Here is a 20,842-nt window from a genome sequence, read left to right on the forward strand (position 1 = left end):
GAGAACACTCAGCGCACAGCCTTCTCGGTAAATGACAGCGACGTGCCGCTGTGTGTTGGTTAGAACTCCGGTCAGGGGGGACTTCCAAGCTGCTACTTTGACAGCCTCAGCGGACGGGGCTGGAGGTGATCGGGCGGAGGATCTGATTAGGCGGGCCGGAGACGCCTCCCGGGCGCGCGTGAGGGGTGCCTCCGTCCAGCCAGGTGCGGCTGGCCCGGCGGAGACGAGGGAAGCGAGGCAGGATGGAATGGAGTCACACGGCAGGGGCCTGGAAGACTGAAGGGCGGCTGGCTGCAGCCTTGATCGCCAAAACGAGGACAAGAAGTTTACGCCAGCTCCGAAAGCCTCACTTGGGCCAACAGCCCGCGTAGGAGATCGATGTGGCGACGCCGTTTGAACGCCTGCACTGTCGAACCCCGCATACCAGCCAGCGCTTCCGCATCTCCGCCCGCTCCCCTCCAGCAGCCAATCACTGACGCCATGGTGCCATCCCAGCCAATCGCGGTTGAGGGTAAAAAAAAGGTGAAGGTGAGGGCCAATATAAGCGCCGCTATTGCAACGAAAGGACCAATGGCTACGTGCGACGGGTCACAACAGCAGCCAATGAATATGCCCATTTCAGGCGGCCAATGGGAGGCGGCGTCTCGGCGGCGATTTGGCGGTGGCTGCCCGCGGAGCGGGGCGGGGTCCCGGGTTCGAGCCAGAGTCCGGGGGGAAAGGGTGAGCCTGGAACCTCCGGGAGATCCCCCGGAGGACAGCGGCCGGCGGGAGGTGCGGTGGGAGGCGCGGCGGGAGGCTGCGCGCGGCGGAGGGTGGACGGAAACACCCGCTGCCTCGTGACCGGTCGATGCCTGGTGGGTGCGCATCGCGGCTCCTGCCCCAGCCAGCGCGGTTTTGGGGGGTGTGTTGGGGGGCGGTGCGGGTCTCCTGGGTGCGGACGTCACTCCTGCCGCATCTGCACAGCTGGTCTGCGCTCAGTGGGGACGAGGACGAAGGAAATGGGCACCCCCCGAAACCCCGTCCGTATTTTCTCAAACGTTAACATGTAGTGATAGCGAACAGTTCTCAAGTACGGACCGCACGCCGAGCCCTGCCTGAGCTGAGCGCTTCCCCTCCCGCATCTCACTGAATCCTCCCCGCGCCGCTTTGGGGGAAAGACTGCTCTCTGCCCCTTTTCCAGACGAGGAAACGGGCTCAGAGAGGAGCTGATTGCCGAGGAATCTGACATTGTGCTACGACGACACTCTCTTCTTCCCATCACTGTTTGTCTTAAACTGGAGGACTTGGAGGCCTGACCCTCGGCCTGGCTCTCGAGGAGTCCCCCAGCTGGACTGAGGGGCGACTGGAAACACAACCCCTCCTAGGCTCGGGGGAGTCAGCAGGGCCTGGGGTCACTCGTGCGGGTAGGTGTGGGACGCATGAATCTTGGCCTGCAAGAGAGAGACGATCAGGCCGATGAAATCAATAATAATGATTTTATTTTTGTTTTTGTCACATTTTGTTATTTTTTCATGCCTGCATTAAGGGCTAGGTGCTGTGGGGATGTCACAACCTTCTTTTCATGGCAGTGCTCTCCGCATCTTCATTTTCCGATGGGAAAACTGAGGCCCGATGTGGCTAAGTGGCTTGCCTGAGTTGACACGGAGAGAGCCAAGATTCGTCCCCTGGTCTGTCTGACCTGCCTGCCTGGTGATTTGGGGAAGGGGGTTGCAAAGCAGGTTTTTATATTGATGCAGGTTTATCCAATAACGGGGTTCATTGTTCATGGCAGATCTAACAGGTGTGGACGTGTACCCCAACTCCATCGAACAGATGTAGAAACAGGCTCAGGGAGGGGAATTGGATGCCTAAAGTCACACAGTGAGGGGGTTCTAGAATTTTCCCCTCAGGCCTAATGTTTGGGGGCTGATGGCCTATCTCTTTCTAGCCAAGCCAGCTGTCAAAAGCATGTCTCTGTGCCATTGGGGTGCCACCACCAGGGACAGCAGGCCTGATGGCAATGGAGCTCAGCCCATGGCCACCAGGGGAGGCCTGAAGGTCCTTCTGCACTGGGCTGGCCCTGGCGGCGGGGACCCCTGGGTCACCTTCAGCGAGGCCACACTGACCGCAGAGGAGGTCTGCATCCACATTGCACAAAAAGTCGGTGAGTCTGGGGCATCAGCCCTGTGGCAGGGGTGGAGGTGCTCAAGGTAGCTGGGCCCATCCATCTGTCCATCTGTCTGCCCATTCATTCAGCAGACATTGAGTGAGCAACTACATTGTGCCAGCCCCAAATCACTGTCTTTTTAGAGCTGATATTCCAATAGGAAAATCAGCAAGAAACACAATGAATAAGAAAACCGTGTGGGAGGGGCGCCTGGATGGCTCAGTCAGTTAACCGCCTGCCTTCGGCTCAGCTCACAATCTTGGGGTCCTGAGATCAAGCCCCACACCAGGCTCCCTGCTCAAGGGGGAGTCAGCTTCTCCCTCTCCCCCCCACTTAGGCTTACTTGCTCTCTCTCTCTCTCAAAGAAATAAATAAAATCTTTCTCTTTTTTTAAAGATTTTATTTATTTATTTGACAGAGAGATCACAAGTAGGCAGAGTCAAGCAGAGAGAGGGGGGAAGCAGGCTCTCTGCTGAGCAGAGAGCCCGATGCAGGGCTCGATCCCAGAACCCTGGGATCATGACCTGAGCCAAAGGCAGAGGCTTTAACCCACTGAGCCACCCAGGCACCCCAGAAATAAGTAAAATCTTAAAAAAAAACAAAACAAAACAAAAAACTGTGGGAGAACAGAGGTAGATGATGGAGAAAAATTAAAAATTCAGGAGAGGAATGCCTGGCTGGCTCCGTTGGCAGGGTATGTGACTCTTTTTAATTTTTTATTTATTATTATTATTTTTTAGATTTTACTTATTTATTTGACAGAAAGAGATCACAAGTAGGCAGAGAGGCAGGCAGAGAGAGGGGGAAGCAGGCTCCCTGCTGAGCAGAGAGCCCAATGCAGGGCTCGATCCCAGGACCCTGGTATCATGACCTGAGCTGAAGGCAGAGGCTTTAACCCCCCACTGAGCCACCCAGGCGCCCTGTGGGACTGCAAGTGAGGTGGGAGCCACAGAGAACTGGGCGCAAAGGAGGGGCGTGACTGGACTCAGGCGTCACAGGGGCTCTCTGGCTGCTGTTCGGGGAATAGACTGGCAGGTGAGGGTGGGAGCCAGGAGACCAGGGTGGCAGTGACCTCCAGGTAGGAGATAAGGGGGAGAGGTCAGCCAGGCCAGATCTTATGGTGCCTTAAATGCCAGAGGGAGGCGTTGAGAGTTTATACTTTCTCCTGAGAGCAGTAAGAAACTGTGGAATGCCTGAGAAAGCCCATAGCAGAGGCACCAGAAGTATCCTGTCTTCCTCCTGAGGAGGAGAAGGACTGTCCAATTGGATCTTGCTTATATGCTCCTTCCTCCAGGAAGTCCTCTCTGATGCCCTTCGCCACAACCAGATGGGGGCCTCATGGTGGATTTCTGCCACCCCTTGTACTTTCCCATGGGTGGCTGATCCTTCATGAGCTCCGACGGGTGTGCTGGGTGGTGAGAAACGTGCCCAGCAGAAGAAACAGCGTGTGAACAGCTCCCAGACAGCCTGATGTGTGTGAGGAAGCAAAAGACCTTAAGAGTAACGAGTATCGGTTTCAAGAATTTGAAAAGGGAAGTAGGACTTGAAAGTGGATCATATTGTCAGACTCCAGGTCATAGTTATTATTTTTAAGATTGATTTATTTTAGGGAAGTGGGGGAGGGGCAGAAGGCGAGGGAGGGGAATCCCAAGCGGACTCCCCGCTGAACGTGAAGTCCGACTTGGGGTTCCATCTTACAAGCCTGAGATCATGACCTGAGCCTAAATGGAGAGTCAGACATTTAACCGACTAAGCCCCCCCAGGCACTCCCTGCCCAGGTCATGGTTAGTCTGTGCTGAGGGGGTTGGGCTTTCTTAATGGGGGCCATGGGGAACCATGGAAGGTTTAAGCCAGAGAGTGAAACAGTCAGGTTGGTTCTTTAGGAAGTTGTCTCTCAAGGAGGCATCTTGCTGTGAGAGGCAGTGAGTACACTTGGACCCAGCAACTTTGGAAAGCCATTGACATCATCCAACATTGTTGGAACATACGTTCCCTGAGGCCCATAGTTCCACTTCTAGAAATGCCTAGTACAGTCGCTCAGCTCATGTGTTCTAGGAGACACATACCAGAAAGTTCGGAGCGGCTTCATTTATCATGGTGAAAAATAGGAGACCATCTCAGGGTACCCTGTAAAGGAGAGGACACAAACTAAGGTTGAAGGCTGGAAAGCTATGCAATCAGGAAAAAGGAAATTTAACCAAAGTTACACCTAATCACATGTGAAGTTTTTTTCTTAATTTAATTTAATTTTTTAAAAGATTTTATTTATTTATTTGACAGACAGAGATCATAGGTAAGCAGAGAGGCAGGCAGAGAGAGAGGAAGGGAAGGAGGCTCCCCGCTGAGCAGAGAGCCCGATGCGGGGCTCAATCCCAGGACCCTGGGATCATGACCTGAGCCGAAGGCAGAGGCTTTAACCCATTGAGCCACCCAGGCACCCCTTTAATTTATTTTTTTAAAGTAATCTCTATACTCAACATGGGGTTTGAACTTGTGACCTCAAGATCAAGAGTCAGTCTACCAACTGAACTAGCCAGGCACCCCTCATGTGTGAGTTTTTTTTTGTTTTTTTTTTTAAGATTTTATTTATGTATTTGACAGAAATCACAAGTAGGCAGAGAGGCAGGCAGAGAGAGAGGAGGAGGCAGGCTCCCTGCTGAGCAGAGAGCCCGATGTGGGGCTCGATCCCAGGACCCTGAGATCATGACCTGAGCTGAAGGCAGAGGCTTTAACCCACTGAGCCACCCAGGTGCCCCATGTGTGAGGTTTTAAAACCTGTTGTGATTGGGCGCCTGGGTGGTTCAGATGGTTAAGCATCTGCCTTTGGCTTGGGTCTTGATTCCAGGGTCCTGGGATCAAGTCCTTCATTGGACTCCCTGCTCCTTGGGGAGCCTGCTTCTTTCTCTGCCTCTGCCTCTCCCTCTCTTTCATGAATAAATAAATAAAATCTTAAAACAAAACAAAACAAAAAAACCTGTTGTAATATGAAGAAGTAAATTGTAGAAGGACACCTATAGTGTAATACTGCATTTAGAGTTTATAACATTTGAGACGAGGTCATAGACGATATGGGAATGATAAACTCTAGTTCAGGAGTGTGGTTAACTTTTTTTTTTTTTTTTAAGATTTTATTTATTTATTTGTGCTCGCTTCGGCAGCACATATACTAAAGATTTTATTTATTTATTTGTCAGGGAGTGAGAGAAAGCACACAAGCAGGCAGAGAGGCAGGCAGAGGCAGAGAGAGAAGCAGGCTCCCTGCCGAGCAAGGAGCCTGATGCAGGACTCGATCCCAGGACCCTGGGATCATTACCTGAGCCGAAGGCAGTGGCTTAACCGACTGAGCCACCCAGGGCCCCAGGAGTGTGGTTAACTCCTGGGGAGAAGAGGTGGATGTAGGCAGAGGCAAGTTTTATGTCTTGTGGCTGTACTTTGGTGATAATAAATTATTCTCAACAGATTGTCTTAGGTAACAGTTTCAAGCGATGTGTATAAAAGGATGCCTCGGGTGGCCGGTGTAGGGATTGGCAGCGAGTCTGGAGGCTGGGGTTAGGGCTGGGCTTTGGATCTGAAGGATCCCAGAGATAGATGGAGGATATGGAAAGAGCAGGTCTTGTGACCCATCTGATGTGGATTGCGGGCAAAGTTGAGGACAAGGACCAAGTCCTAGCTTAAAAGAACCGGCCAAAAAAGAGGCAGGTTTGGGGACCTGGCATGAGGTCCCTTTGGAACATGGCACATCTAAGGGGGCTTCATGTCCAGGAGGAGACATATGGGAGGTAGTTGGGTATTCCTGCAGGGCTGGAGCTCGGAGACCAGGCAATGTGCCAGCAGTTTGTAGAGTTTGTAGAGCCAGCAGTTTGGTCGGTCAAGGGTAGGTTTTTGCTGCAGTAACAAGCAGCCCCCCAAATTTTCCCTGGGTCAAGACAATGAAGGTTTACCTAAAATCCAGTGCAGGTCAGATGATTCGCTTCTGTCTCGGAGCTTTGGCACTAGGGGTCTCTAACATCCCTGAGCCAGAGGAGATGGTAAGAGTTTATTTCCAGGCCTAGAAATCTGCAGATCCCTTTCACCAGCATCCCATTGGCCAGAAACTGGTCCTGTGGCCCCATCCCAGCTGCAAAGGAGGATGGGAAATGTAGTCTCTGAAGCCACAGCTCGGTCACCATGTTGTATTGTCCTCTGTGGGCAGAAGGAGGCCCGGGGAGGGAGGGCCTGTGATGGGAAACATCAGGTGTGGGGTCCACAAAGCAGCTGGCAGCAGATGCCGCCTCCTGACCCTCTTTCGCCCCTGTTCCAGGCATCACTCCGTCCTGCCTCAATCTCTTCGCTCTCTTCGATGCCCAGGCCCAGGTCTGGCTGCCCCCAAACCATGTCTTGGAGATCCCCAGAGACATGAGCCTGACACTGTACTTCCGTATGAGGTGGGTGAAGGGCCCTTGGGAGTCTTGTCCCCTTTGGTTCTGTCCCCTTGCTCCCCTGCACCCCGCCTTCCTGGAGCTGGGTCTGAGTCCATGCTAGGCCCCAGCTGCGACCTCTCCGTCCTGACTTGCAGGTTTTATTTCCGGAACTGGCATGGCACAAACCCCCACGAGCCGGCTGTGTACCGCTGTGGGCCCCCAGGGCCCAAGTCTTCCTCCGAACAGGCAGAGCGGGGCATGCAACTCCTGGACCCGGCCTCCTTTGAGTACCTCTTTGAGCAGGTGCATGTAGGGCTGGGGAGGTGGGACTGTTTGTGAGGGACTTTGGTGCCATTGAGGAGCCCCCCCCCAACACCTCTCCCCAGTTCACTAAGGCTAATAGATTTCAACTCATGCCACCTGGGATCCTTTGGCTGCCTGAACCGAAGGATTCTGGGACACAGGATTGCCCGGGAAAGGGGGCTGTGGTCAATTCGTGATGTCCTCCGCGGGCCGAGGTTGGACAGAAGAGGCACGCGTGCTGTGTATTTGGCCTTTCCAGAAAACGGGTCCCCTCCCATCCCCAGAGTAGACAGAAGCTGGGGAGTGAACAGGCTCTCATGCCTCCCTTTCTGCCCAATCTGCCCCCCCACCCCGGCCCCAACCCCCAGGGCAAGCACGAGTTTGTGAATGACGTAGCATCGCTGTGGGAGCTGTCCAGCGAGGAGGAGATCCACCATTTTAAGAACGAGAGTCTGGGCATGGCCTTTCTGCACCTGTGCCACCTTGCTCTGTGCCGTGGCGTCCCCCTGGAGAAGGTGGCCCAGAAGATCAGGTGTCTGGGAATGGGGCGGGGATGGGTATCTGGGAGCGGCAAGAGGCCTCGCCTACTGCCGTGTGTTCATTCAGCACTTATCTAGTACCTGCTGCATACCTGCTGTGGTACCAGCGGCCATTCTGGGTGTTGAGGCCACAGAAGTGACCAAGTCAGACAGCGGTCACTGCCCTCCTGAGCGCACATCTGGTGAAGGAGGCATCAGTAAACAAAATACAAAAGGGGGAGGTCCGGTGTTTTTCAACAGTGATAAGTGCCGAGAGGGAAATTCAGCAGGAAAGGAGGAAGAAGGAGCCAGAGGGAGAGGTGTAGGATTTCAGCTTGGAGGGTCCAGGACTCCCTCAGAGAATGTAGCATTCAAATTCGAAGGAAGTAAAGGCAGGAGGCTTGCGAGTGTCTGGGAGAGCATTCTAGACCGAGAGGACAGATACCTCTCTGTTTAGAGGACAAAGAGGCTGGTGCAAAGATCCTGAGGCCTGCCTGATGCATTGGAGGATGTGTGGCTGGAGCAGAGCGAGTTTGGAGAATTCCTTAGGATTCTAGGGAAGGACGGACCCAGGAGTGTGGGGAGCTGGGAGCCAGCTGTGTGCACGGCCATTGCTGTGAGGGCCCCGGTAATCAGGGTAGACTGCCTGGAGGAGGCAGTGGGAGACATGGCTCTTGGAGGACCAGTAGTCCCTCTTAAAGCACATATCTTTCTTTCCCTGTTGTATTATCACTCTGGAAGACTCCGGCTGGGACAGTAAAGTCCGCGGTGCTGGGAAACCCAGAGGAAATACCCTCTCTAGCCTAGATGGCAGAGAACGCTTCCCGGGGCGGGAAGTGACATTTCTGCTAAGACCTGAAGGTTGAGTCAGCTTTATCCTGATGTGGAATACGTTGGCAAAGCATTCCAGGCCGAGGGAAAAGCATATACAAAGGCCCAGAGGCAGGAGGCAGCAAAGGCCTGTTTCTTGGGGATCTGAACTTGGAATATGAGGGCCAGCTTGGCCGGCAGCCCCAGACTCCTGACCAGCCCTTCCTGGTTGCCCCCCCCCAGCTTCAAGAACTGCATCCCACGCTCCTTCCGGCTGCAGATCCGGCGGCACAACGCGCTGACCCGACTGCGCCTGCGGAACATCTTCCGCAGGTTCGTGCGGGCCTTCCAGCCGGGCCATGTCTCGCAGCAGGTCATCATGGTCAAATACCTGGCCACGCTCGAGCAGCTGGCACCCCGCTTCGGCACGGAGCGCCTGCCCGTGTGCCACCTGGAGCTACTGGCCCAGGCCGTGGGGGAGCCCTACTACCTCCGGGATGCCGGGCAGGCTCCCCCAGAGCCTGGGCCGGAGTTGGCCACCGGGCCCCCCACTCACGAGGTGCTGGTGACGGGCACAGGTGGCATCCAGTGGCGGCCAGTGCGGGCAGAGGTGAGCAGGGGGCCCCTTGCATCTAGCGGTCCAGGTCGGGCTGGGGCTGGGGCTCCTGCTCAGCCTTGGCCTTGGCCTCCCAGGGTGGCTGCAGGGAACCCTTTCCCCGCGTGGCTCTGGGATATGTCTGTTTGTCCCCCGGGGGTGGTTTTTTGGGGAATGTCCTGTCTGTGGCTCCCCCCTGGGGACCTCTGAGGAACCCCGGTGTGGTATTTGGGGGTGAGAGGGCCTGGCTCTTCCTCTCTTCCTCCCTGAGGTTCTGGCCTCTGGCGTGTGGCTCTCGAGGGGGAGGGTCCCCATCATCCAGTCTGTGACACAGACTCCAGTGGGGCCGCCTCAGGAGCATCCCCGGTCCCTCCAGCTCCTGCTTCTCCGCGGGGAGAATGTGCGGGAGACGGAACCTGCATCACGCACCTGCCCCGCGTGCTGGCTTTCCAGGGTCCCAGAGGCGATGGCGGCAGCAGCAGGAATCCCCGTGCTGGCCCACTGGGGAAGAGAACCAAGGCCCCAGCAGCGGGCGACCAGCCGGCAGACAGGCCTCGGGAAGCGCTGTGGACCTACTTCTGTGACTTCCAGGACATCACACACGTGGTGCTGAAGGAACGCCACGTCAGCGTCCACTGTCAGGACAAGAGCCTGGTGGGGCCCAGGGCTGGGGGCCTGGCAGGGGTGGGGGCTCTTCTGGGCTGGATGCCTGCCTGATGTCCCGTCCCCACCCCGCCCTACCCTGGGCCTGCAGGAGGTGACCCTGCCTTCCCGGGCCATGGCCCTGTCCTTGGTGTCGCTGGTAGATGGCTATTTCCGCCTGACCACCGACTCGAGCCACTACCTGTGCCACGAGGTGGCTCCGCCACGGCTGGTGATGAGCATCCAGGACGGTATCCACGGACCCCTGCTGTGAGTGTGCTGGGGGGAGTGGGGGGAGCTGGGGGAGGAGTGGAGGGAGCAGGGGAGGGGTGGGTGGAGCAGGCAGGAGGGGGAAGGGCACGTGGGTGACACAGCCAGGTGGTGGCTGCGTAGAGCTCATGGTGAGGCTTGAATGAGGCACGTGCGTGTTTGTGCATATTCATGTCTTTGCGTTCATGTTAGTGCACACGTGTTCACCCATGCGCATGCATGTATGGGAGTGCACGTGGTCATGTGTACATGCGTGCAGTTTGGGCACGTCAGCGGTGTGGGGGAGAGGGGGCGCCTGCAGTGGTGTGGACATGTGGCACAACGGGACCCGGGTTTGGGCTGTCACTGTACACGTCTGCAGGTCGAACAGCCCGCGCGCGGCTGCGCTGCACGGTCGCCTGCCCAGTCGTCATTGCCTGGTGTCGCACGCGATGGGCTGGTGATTTTCGTGGAGCTGTGCGTTGCGCAGACGCCGGTGGCCATTCACACGTTCGCACGAGCATTCACATCCCTGCAGGCGTGTGTCTGTCCTGGTCACTGGCAGTCCCTGCCGTTCTCTACAGACTCACGGGGCGGAAACTTTGGTGTCTGAGCATCACGGGTCCTCCTGCGTGCCACTGGGTCACGGGGCTGTGACTCTGAGCTCATGTGGTCATCATACCTGTGTGTGGCTGTCCCCCGGTTTACCTGTGACAGCGAGACTGGCTGTTAAGGTGTCTTGAGAGGTCTGACCCCTGGGAGCCTCTTCGTCTCTATACTGGAGGAGGGTGGAGGGGCCTTCTGCCTCTTGAGGGCTGAGGTGGCACAAGGTCACCACCTGGTGTGCGTCACCTGACAGGGGTCTCTGGGCCCCATCCACGGGCATCCTGGTGTGTTCAGGCGGCTGTAACGGTACCGTTGACCGGGTGATGCCAAAATAGCGGACATCGATTTCTCACAGTTCTGGAGGCTGGAAGTCTAAGTTCAAGGTGCAAGCAGGTCCAGGGTTTGGCAGAGAGCCTCCCGCGTGGGTACACAGACACAGACACAGACACAGCTTCGGGCTGGTTCCTCACGTGGGGGAAGGGGCAAGGGCACTCTCTGTGGTCCTTTTTGTAAAAGGGCATGAATCCTCTCCGTGGGCTTTCCACCCTCGCGACCTACTCAGCCCCCAGAGGCTCTGCTGCTTCGCGCCGTCGCGCTGGGGGGTAGGTTTCCACACGGGAGTTCTGGGGAGACGTGGACGTTGGGTCAACAATAGAATGGGAGCCCCAGCGTTGGGGTGGGGGGGCGGTGTGTCTGGGCCCGGGTGGCAGTGTCACGGGTCCTGCCCTTCTGTGTTCCTGGAAGTCGTCCCCTCTGGGTCTGGGATGTCGTGGCCCCTTATGCCCCCTGTCGCAGTGGCTGAGCGGCTGTGTCTGCGATTGGTATCGTCGGTGTGTGTGTGGCAGGCTACCCACCGTGTGTCCGAGTGGCTGGCTGGGGATGTGCCCTCCGGTGTCTGATCACTGTCTCCTGTCTCTGGGCACGTGTTACCGTGTCGGAGGTGCTGCCTGACCATCGCCCCACACATGGGTGCCTGTCCCACTAGTGGGTGTTTCTGCACGCGCTCAGACTCCGCGTCCCCACAGAAGTGCTGACATTTGTCCCAGCCGGGAGTGCTCCCCTGCGGGCAGATTCTCTGTAACCCCGTTGCCTGGCCTGTGCCCCACGGTACCCCCCAGATTCCCTGACCGCGGCCCCCTGGCCCCCCCGCAGGGAGCCATTTGTGCTGGCCAAGCTGCGGCCGGAGGACGGCCTCTACCTCATCCACTGGAGCACCAGCCACCTCAACCGCCTCATCCTCACGGTGGCACAGCGAGAGCAAGTGAGCCTGGGGTCGGGGTCCTGGGCTGGGGCCGGGTGCGCTCCCGGCCTGGACCCCTGCTCACCGCCGTGCCCCCTGGACCCCACCGCAGGCCCCAGGCACACAGCGCGTGCACCTGCGCAAATTCCCCATTGAGCTACAGGCCGGGGTCTTCACGCTGGAGGGCTGGGACCGTTCCTTCCCCAGCGTGCGGGAGCTGCGAGCCGCCCTGCAGGGTTGCTGCCTGCGGGCTGGCGATGACTGCTTCGCCCTGCGCCGCTGCTGCCTGCCACGGCCTGGAGGTATGACGTGGGGGGCCCTGGACGGGGTGACGGTGGGCGTTGGGATCCCCATCCCCAACCCAGGCCAGCCCTCCATGATGGCACCTCAACCCCCCAGAGATCTCCAACCTCATCATCACGCGGGGGCCTCGGGCCAACACTGCGCCACTCAACCTCAGCCAGCTCAGCTTCCACCGGATCAGCCGGGATGACATCACCCAGGTGTGTGTGGTCAGAGCTCCCTGAGGCCGGGGGACCTGCGGAGGGTGGCCCTGGACGCTGGTCATGGAGCTGCCCCGTGCCCTATTCCCTCAGCTGTCCCACTTGGGCCAAGGCACGAGGACCAACGTGTACGAGGGCATCTTACGAGTGGGGGGCAGAGGCCCCAAGGAGGGCACGGCAGACAGTGAGGACCCCCCTACGCCCAGTGGGGACTGTGAGCAAGAGCTCCGAGTGGTACTCAAGGTGCTGGACCCCAGTCACCACGACATCGCCCTGGTGAGTGAGCCCAGCCGGGGGGCGGGGGGGGCCGGGGGGAGGGGTGCGGGGGTCAGGGTCTGTGGCTGCCTGACCTGCTCTGTCCCCACAGGCCTTCTACGAGACAGCCAGCCTCATGAGCCAGGTCTCCCACGTGCACCTGGCCTTTGTACACGGCATCTGCGTGCATGGCTCCGAGAGTGAGTGAGCCCCGCGTGCCCACTCGCGTCCCCGTCAGCAGGCCACCCCCCGCCTATGCCCGCTCCCTGGGTTGGACCCTGACCCTCAAGCCTGTGTCCTCCTTACTCTTGGCTCTGTGCTCCACCTTGACCTGTACTGGGATCCCTGACTGCACACCTCAATTTGTGACTACTTGACCTTCGACCTGTGCCCCAGCCACGGACTATTTCCCAACAGTCCCCGACTACACCTGGACTCTTAGCTTCACCTCCTTGCCTGGCTGCACCCTGATCCCTAGCTCCGTCAGCCACCCAGCCTCTGTCTACCCTCTGATCCCACCATGCGGGTGCCAGTGTTGTGGGGCGCCCCCATCCTCCCAGATCTCAGTCCCTGCTCTACTCCCACCCTTGCACTTACCCTGCATGTATCTCAGAAGTCCTTGTCCAGCCAGTAGCCCCCAGATCCTCAACCCCATGTCTCTGTCTCTCTCGCTTTCCTTCTAACACTGGTCGACACCCCATGAGCACCCCAAGCCTGTGGGATCCTCTCATCACTTAAGCCCCAGCCCCATGCCTCCACTTGTCTCCACCCGCCCCCAGGTCCCCAGTCCTATCCTCCCCTTTGTCCCTTACATAGCAGCTTTGTCCAGCCCCCCACCCCGGCCTGAGATGCCAGCATTCACCTCTGTCTCACCCTGCACCCGCATGGCCTACCCTACCTCCTGCATCTCCCCTCGCCCCACAGTCACTTGTCGGCTGCCCCCGGCATCTCTGCCCCAGCGCCTTCCCCACCCACGGTCCCAGCCCCCATGTCCCGCCCCCCACCTTGTTCAGGAGTGGGGAGGCAGGTGGGCAGCCCGTGCAGCGGCTGGAACTTTGCAGACATCATGGTGGCCGAGTACGTGGAGCACGGGCCTCTGGACGTGTGGCTGCGGCGGGAGAAGGGCCACGTGCCTGTGGCCTGGAAGGTGGCGGTGGCCCAGCAGCTGGCCAGCGCCCTCAGCTACCTGGTGCGTGGCCTGTGGGCGGGGCCTGGGTTGGTGGGGCCCGCCGGGGCGGTCGCACTCTTTCCACGAGCCTCTTCTGCTCACACACCCCTGTGGCTCCCATCTCCCCCAAGAGAGGAATGCCTCAACCCTCTATGTCCCATGGGGGCCTGAGCTCAGCTCCTCTGTCACTCTTTCTTGGCATTCGTCCCAGCTCCTCCTGGTGCAGTCACCCCAGTTTCCAGAGCACCTCTGTGTGCCAGGCTCTGTCCTAGACCCCAAGGACACAGTAGAGAACAAAACCGAAGTCTCTGTCCTTAGGGAGCAGGTATTTTAGATGGGAGGGGCAAACGAATGATTAACTACTTTACATAGTATTTTAGAAAGCAGTGACAACTGTGGGAGAGTAGCAGGCGTGGAGATAAGGAGTTGGCTACAGGCGAGGGAAGAGGTGGCGTTTAAAATAGATGCTACGGGTGACGGGGGGTGAGGAAGGAGCCGTGTGGGCACCTCGGGAAGTACATTCTAGGCCGAGGTAATAGCCAGTGCAAAGGCCCTGGGGCAGGACCATGCCTGGCATGGTTAGAGGACAGCAGTTGGACCTGACCACGAGCTTTGACCACCAGCTCTGGGAAGACAGGAAGGACCTACTGGGTATCCAGTGCCAACAATGTACTTGGATCCCCATGACGGTTTTTGTTTTGTTTAACCATGGTTATTTTCTTCACGTGGGCTGTCCCTGTGGAGACCACATGGGATGGGAGTGGGGGCAGCATCTACAGCACACCCCCAGTGGTCACACCCCCTTTTCACCCTCCCCACAGGAAGACAAGAGCCTGGTTCATGGTAATGTGTGTGGCCGGAACATCCTGCTGGCACGGCTGGGGCTGACGGAGGGCACCAGCCCCTTCATCAAGCTGAGCGACCCCGGTGTGGGCCTGGGTGCCCTTTCCAGGGAGGGTGAGGACCCGGTCTGGCTTGGGTTCAGGGATAGGCTTCCCCACAACTCTTTCCACCCTCGCTGACCTCTGACCCTGGCCCCCAGAGCGAGTGGAGCGGATCCCCTGGACAGCCCCTGAGTGCCTCTCCGGCGGAGCCAACAGTCTGACCACTGCGGCCGATAAATGGGGCTTTGGTGCCACCCTCCTGGAGATCTGCTTCAATGGGGAGGCCCCTCTGCAGGGCCGTGGCCCCTCCGAGGTATGTCTGGGGCATCTCTGGGCCCTTCCCACAGAAGGGACTGGTACCTCCAAGGAGTCTAGAGGGCACGTTCAGGGTCCTGGGCTGCCTCCCCTCTGGCTATGTGGCCTGGCATATATACGTGGCCTCATCTCTCTGGGGCTCCATCTGGTTGTCTGTCAGCTGGGGCTGACAATCTTTTTTTTTTTTTAAGGATTTTATTTATTTGTTTGACAGACAGAGATCACAAGTAGGCAGAGAGGCAGGCAGAGAGAGAGGAGAAAGCAGGCTCACCACGGAGCAGAGAGCCCGATGCGGGGCTCGATCCCAGGACCTTGGGATCATGACCCAAGCCAAAGGCAGAGGCTTTAACCCACTGAGCCACCCAGGTGCCCCTGGGGCTGACAATCTACCTCATCAGGTTGTTGTGACACACAGCAAGTAAGTGACATACTTCAGTTTTAAGCAGAGCAACCAAGGCCGTCATGGGAGAAGCCACAGGATGTGGGGGTGAGGGAGGACCAGAGGACTCCCCTGACCCAGCTGAGGGGTCAGGCAAGGCTTCCCAGAGGAGGTTTCAATCCAAGTACAGAAATGTTGCAGTGACCCAGGCTTGGAAATGCAACCTAGGCAGAGGTCATGGCAGGTACAAAGGCCCTGAGGCATCAGATTTCTGTTGGAGCTTCCTGGAGGCAGAGTGAGGAGGAGGCAGGGCAGGAAGGGCCTCGTGCAGGCTCCTCCTGAGCACTACAGAGTCAGCTGGACTTGGGATTCAGCCTGGGCTCTGCACTGGTGTCCAGGTCCGCTTCCCTCCACCAAGCCACAGTGGCGTCATCTGTAAAATGGGAATGACGGGAACAAGGACCCAGCGTGCTCTGGGGGCTTGACTGTCTTTTGGAGAAGGGGTTTGGGGGCAGGGTATGGGCAGGGGTTACTGACTCCCATGCGTCCCCTTCCTGGCAGAAAGAGTGCTTCTACCAGAAGCAGCACCAGCTTCCTCAGCCCTCGTGCCCGGAGCTGGCCACACTCACCAGCCAGTGCCTGACCTACGAACCAGCTCAGCGGCCCTCCTTCCGCACCATCCTGCGGGACCTCACTCAGCTGCAGCCCCAGAGTGAGCCCCACCCCAATTGCTGGGATCCCTGCTGATGCTGGCCCCGGGCCCCTGAGGGGCTCTACCCCGTGACCCCTGTCAGGTGTGACAGTGTCTGACCCACTTCCGGGTGTGCGGACACCTGTGCTTGCCTTAATGGTTTATGTGGGGAGAACCACGGCTTCCTTGGACAGATCGGGCCCTTGCAGCTTTCTGGCTTTCGTTTTCTCTCATCTTGAAATACCCTTTACCCTATCTGAGACCGTCCTGGGTGTCCTAGGATGCAGCCACTTCTGCATTTTGGACACGAGGTAGAATTTTCCAACCGTTGCAAAAAAAAAAAAAAAAAGTTTCCTTATATTTGAGATTAGATGCTGGGGGAGCCGTGGCCCCCTTTCTGTGCCCCCGAGGGTGGGCCTGTCGGGGAAGAGGCAGGAGTCCAGTGACACCCACCGCGGCTCTTCTAGATCTTGCTGACGTCTTGGCTGTGAGCCCTGACTCACCTGCGTCAGACCCCACCGTGTTCCACAAGCGCTATTTGAAAAAGATCCGAGATCTGGGCGAGGTGAGGGGCTCAGGGGGCTGGGGCGGGCCTGAGGTTAGTTCTGGAAATATGGGTGGGGCCTGGCCTGGAAGACCCCCGCCTCAAGGGAGTCCGAGTCCCGGCCCCTACTGAGGAGGTGGGGCCTGGGATTTTCCAAGCGCACCCAGCCAGGGGGTGGGGCCTGGGGAGCCGGGGCAGGGCCAACCCGCCTGCGCGTTCCCGGGTCAGGGCCATTTCGGGAAGGTCAGTCTGTACTGCTACGACCCCACGAACGACGGCACCGGCGAGATGGTGGCCGTGAAGGCCCTCAAGGCGGACTGCGACCCCCAGCTCCGCACCGGCTGGCGGCGGGAGATCGACATCCTGCGCACGCTGTACCACAAGCACATTGTCAAGTACAAGGGCTGCTGCGAGGACCCAGGTGGGCGGGGCCGGCAGGGCCGGGGCTGATTGGAGCCGCTGGCTGGGGCGCCGGGGTGGCTGCGGCCTGGGGCAACCTCCATCCCACCTTGGCCCTCTGCGGGGCCGCGATGGGTGGGAGGGACTCGGCGGCCCCCTCACCGGGGTTTTAGGATGGGCTGGCCCGCCTCAGGGCTGGACCTAGTGTCCAGGGCGAGTCAGGGCCCCACCGTTGGGGAGGGGCGAAGCTGCAGCGCTGGGAATGGGCGGCGCCCAGCCCCTGCCTCCGTCGCCCGTCGCCCGCGCGGGCCACCCCTCTGCCTTGCTTCAGGAGAGAAGTCGGTGCAGCTGGTCATGGAGTATGTGCCCCTGGGAAGCCTGCGAGACTACCTGCCCCGGCACAGCGTGGGGCTGGCCCAGCTGCTGCTCTTCGCGCAGCAGATCTGTGAGGTGGGCCCGCTGGCCCCCGTTCCCCGAGCCCGGCTCCCTCCTCCGTGGCCGGGCCCGGATGGCCCCACACCGCCCGCTCACCTGTCCCCGCCCCTGCTGCCGGCCCTGCTCCCTTCCGCGGCAGCCACCTGCCACCCTGCCCGTGCTGGCCTGGTCCCAGTAGTCCCGGCCCAACTCCCAACTCCGCAGCCCCTTCCCATCCGGTCCCGCACGCCTCAGGCTCTGCCCTGGGCCACTGACCCTGACTCGCCCTTCCCCCAGGGCATGGCCTACCTCCACGCACAGCACTACGTGCACCGAGACCTGGCGGCCCGCAACGTGCTGCTGGACAACGACAGGCTGGTCAAAATCGGGGACTTTGGCCTAGCCAAGGCTATGCCCGAAGGCCATGAGTACTACCGCGTGCGCGAAGATGGGGACAGCCCCGTATTCTGGTGACCGGACAGGACCCCGCTGGAGTGGGGGGTCAGGGGTACCTGGAGCAGACAGGGTGAAGGAGATAGAAGCCCGGGTCCCAGGTGACAGGGCCTGGTCTCAGTGAAACTGCTCTCCCCCCCCCCCAAGGGTGGGGCCCTGACTGGGACCGGAGAGCTCCTAAGCCCCAGGTAAAAGGACTCCCACCTGGTCTGGCCAGAGGCGTGAGTGTTCCCCCATTCCCCTCCCCCCCAGGTATGCCCCAGAGTGCCTGAAGGAGTGTAAGTTCTACTATGCCTCTGATGTGTGGTCCTTCGGGGTCACCATGTACGAGCTGCTGACCTACTGTGACTCCGGCCAGAGCCCCCCCTCGGTGAGAGCCAGGCCCTCAGCCCCACCCCATACCAGAGGCGCTGGAAAGGAAGGCATTGAATTCCCAGCTCGCCCACTATAGGGAGCGCTTAAGCCACGTGGGCCTCACAGTCCCACCGTGTAAAACGGGCCCCCTTGCCGCGTCGGGGGGCTCTGACTGTGACAGAAACCCAAATAGAAACAGCTTATTCAAGCGTTTGCAGCCGGGGAGGCACAACTTGACTTAGATCTCAGCTGTCCTCAGGAGACCCATTTTTCTCCATCTCCGCTCAGCTGCTCTCCGCGGAGGCATCTCTCAGGCAGCTCCCCCACCCCCACCCCTACCCCCCGCTCCGTTGCGGCAGCAGTGGCCCCCAGCTCTTCAGACACAGCCTCCCAGCTGAGGGGACCAAAGGGTCTCCTCCCCGCCCGCATAGGCTGTGCTCGGAGTTTATTCCCAAAGGCCATGGTCAGAGGGGTGGGCAGAGGATTCTGGACCGATGAAAACAGTTTGCTGAGAGGCTTAACAGCAAACCCCCGGCTCCGACTTACTCCATGACTGTTAGTTACCTACCTTCCACAATAACCCGGTGGTAGATGTTATCGCCCCATTTTACAGATGAGTAAACCGAGGCCCAGAGAGATGAGGTCATAAATCTGAAGTTAGGCACCAGGTGCCGGTGGAGGCGGGCGGGGCACCGCGGAACCTAACCCTCCTCCTGAAAAGAGCTGCTTTTGTTTCTCTGTAGAAATTCATCGAGCTCATAGGCCTCACCCAGGGGCAGATGACGGTGCTGAGGCTAATTGAGCTGCTGGAACGCGGGGAGAGGCTGCCCCGGCCAGAGAGATGTCCTTGTGAGGTGAGGACTCCCCCCTCCCCGCAACTTTTCCCCTCCCTGCCATCAGACCGCAGAGAGAGCAGCCCCCGCAGACCCACTTTCTTTCCTGCCCAGATCTATCTCCTCATGAAGAACTGCTGGGAGGCGGAGGCCTCCTTCCGCCCCACCTTCCAGAACCTCATACCCATTCTCAAGACGGCCCAGGAGAAATACCAAGGCCAGGCCGCCTCAGTGTTCAATGTGTGCTGAAGCCTCGCAGCGGCTCTCGGGGGACCGGAGCAGGCGCCCACCCAGAGGGCCTCCCCGGCCCCAAGGAACCCGACAAGGAGGGGCCGGCCTGGCCTCACCGTTCCCAGTGCCTTGTTCCTGGCTGGAGCCGCCACCGCTGTGAATGGACTTTCTTTCTGTCTTACTCCCTTTGGGTTGCTGTAGCAGTCTTACGGGTGGGCTGGCTTGTAAACAGAAATTTATTTCTCACGGTTCTGGAGGTTGGGAAGTTCAAGATCAAGGTGCCAGCACGGTCACATTTTGGTGAAGGCCCTTTTCTTGGTTCACAGCCGACACCTTCTGGCTGGGTCCCCCCACGCTGGGGGGCGGTGCTGGGGATCTCCCTGGAGTCCTTCTTATAAGGACACTTAGGCGCAAGGACACCCTCATGATCTAGCACCTGCCAAAGGCCCACCTCCTGATACCATCACATCGGGCATTGGGATTTCAATGTGAGAATTTTGAGGGGACACAACCCTTCAAACTGTCACACCCTCCATGGTTATGAGCCTGGCGCGGGCCCCTGAGGGACCCAGGACAAGCAAGGACCTAATCGGGCCCTCGAATCCGATCTTTGGGCCTTCCCCCTCCGGCTCCCAGCCTTATTTAGGGCCCACCATTTCCACCAGCTGGTAATAAACTCCCATTTTCTCTGCTGGAGGCTGTGATCCGTGGGCCCTTCTTCGGCAGATGTTTGCTGTCCTGGGCTTTGCAGCTGGAGCAGGACGCTGCAGACCAGACTGATATCTCCGACCTTTGCTTCGACCAAATCCCCAGCTAGCAGGCCAGTGCCTGGAGCATGGAAGGCTTGCGGGAACTACTCGCTGTAGAAATCGACAAAGAATGCAGGGCTTCGAGGAGCCCTGCACCAGCTTGCAGGTTCACGCTTTCCTCCCTGTGTGACTTCAGGCAAATGGCTCTCCCTCTCTGGGCCTTAGCTCTCAGCTCTGAACTGGGCATGGTCATGCTGGCTACCTCGGGGGACTCACGGAAGTAGCTAATGGGGTTCTTTAAGTCAGACGCTTAGCGGACAGACATGCAAACAATGTACTCAATAAACATTTTATATTCTTGTTAATCTGGTGTTTGCCAAAGTGTTTCTTTTCTTTTTTTATTTTTTAATTTAATTTTATTGTTTTAAGATGTTATTTATTTATTTGAGAGAGATCACAAGTAGGCAGAGAGGCAGGTTGAGGGGTGGGCGGGAAGCAGGCTCCCTGCTGAGCAGAGAGCCCGATGCAGGGCTCAATCCCAGGACACTGGGATCATGATCTGAGCCGAAGACAGAGGCTTTGACCCACTGAGCCACCCAGGCGCCCGTCTTTTATTTTTATTTTTTTTTTAAGGAAATGATTAATTTTGCTTTTCTCCCCCTAAAGATTTATGTGTTAGAGCATGGAGTGAGAGGAGCAGAGGGAGAGGGAGAGAGAATTTCAAGCAGACTCCACGTGTGTGTGTGTGTGTGTGTGTGTGTGTGTGGAACCCAACATGGGGCTTTGATTTCACGATCCTGAGATCAGGACCCTGAGGTCACCACCTGAGCCGAAACCAAGTGTCCAACGGTTAACCCGCTGCGCCACCCAGGCGCCCCTGCCGAGGTGTTTCTACTGAGACAGGATGTGTGTCAGGCCACATTGTGAAAGGCACTGAAATATTTTTCTTTCTGGTTGGGTTTCTCAAGACCTTGTGGCCTGCAGCTCCCCTTTTCCAGATAATTCCATATGGATGGGTTGAGGTTTGCTTTTTATAACAGTTTTCATATTAAATATGCATTACAGTTATAAATGGGCACGAGGTAGGTGATACTGACCCATGTGGTGAACTATCTCCCTCTCTACAAGCCACTACTGTCATCTCCCTGAAGGCAGCTAATG

General features: G+C 58.3%; 1 protein-coding gene across 9 annotated transcripts; it reads left to right on the forward strand.

Annotated features, from left to right (window-relative positions):
* The first annotated feature begins 638 nt into the window (after window positions 1-638).
* On the forward strand, window positions 639-20,046 carry TYK2 (tyrosine kinase 2). 9 transcript variants are annotated; one of them, XM_080812409.1, is made up of 24 exons: window positions 639-720; window positions 1,181-2,143; window positions 6,447-6,570; window positions 6,702-6,849; window positions 7,218-7,381; window positions 8,421-8,787; window positions 9,226-9,426; window positions 9,527-9,684; window positions 11,422-11,530; window positions 11,622-11,811; window positions 11,909-12,012; window positions 12,106-12,288; window positions 12,380-12,467; window positions 13,329-13,456; window positions 14,257-14,392; window positions 14,478-14,632; window positions 15,575-15,725; window positions 16,172-16,269; window positions 16,477-16,669; window positions 16,979-17,097; window positions 17,359-17,531; window positions 17,767-17,884; window positions 18,612-18,722; window positions 18,816-20,046. In XM_080812409.1, the coding sequence occupies exons 2-24, from the start codon at window positions 1,909-1,911 to the stop codon at window positions 18,948-18,950; spliced, it is 3,588 nt and encodes a 1,195-aa protein (XP_080668535.1). In that variant the 5' UTR covers window positions 639-720; window positions 1,181-1,908; the 3' UTR covers window positions 18,951-20,046. The 9 variants fall into 9 exon arrangements, 8 of the variants coding, with proteins under 8 accessions (XP_080668535.1, XP_080668534.1, XP_080668538.1 ...); XM_080812408.1 differs by having other exon boundaries at window positions 655-720; window positions 1,050-2,143; XM_080812412.1 differs by having other exon boundaries at window positions 659-1,689; window positions 1,928-2,143.
* Window positions 20,047-20,842: the final 796 nt, after the last annotated feature.

The sequence above is a fragment of the Martes martes genome (genome assembly GCF_963455335.1).
Source record: "Martes martes genome assembly, chromosome: 1".
NCBI lineage: Eukaryota > Metazoa > Chordata > Mammalia > Carnivora > Mustelidae > Martes > Martes martes.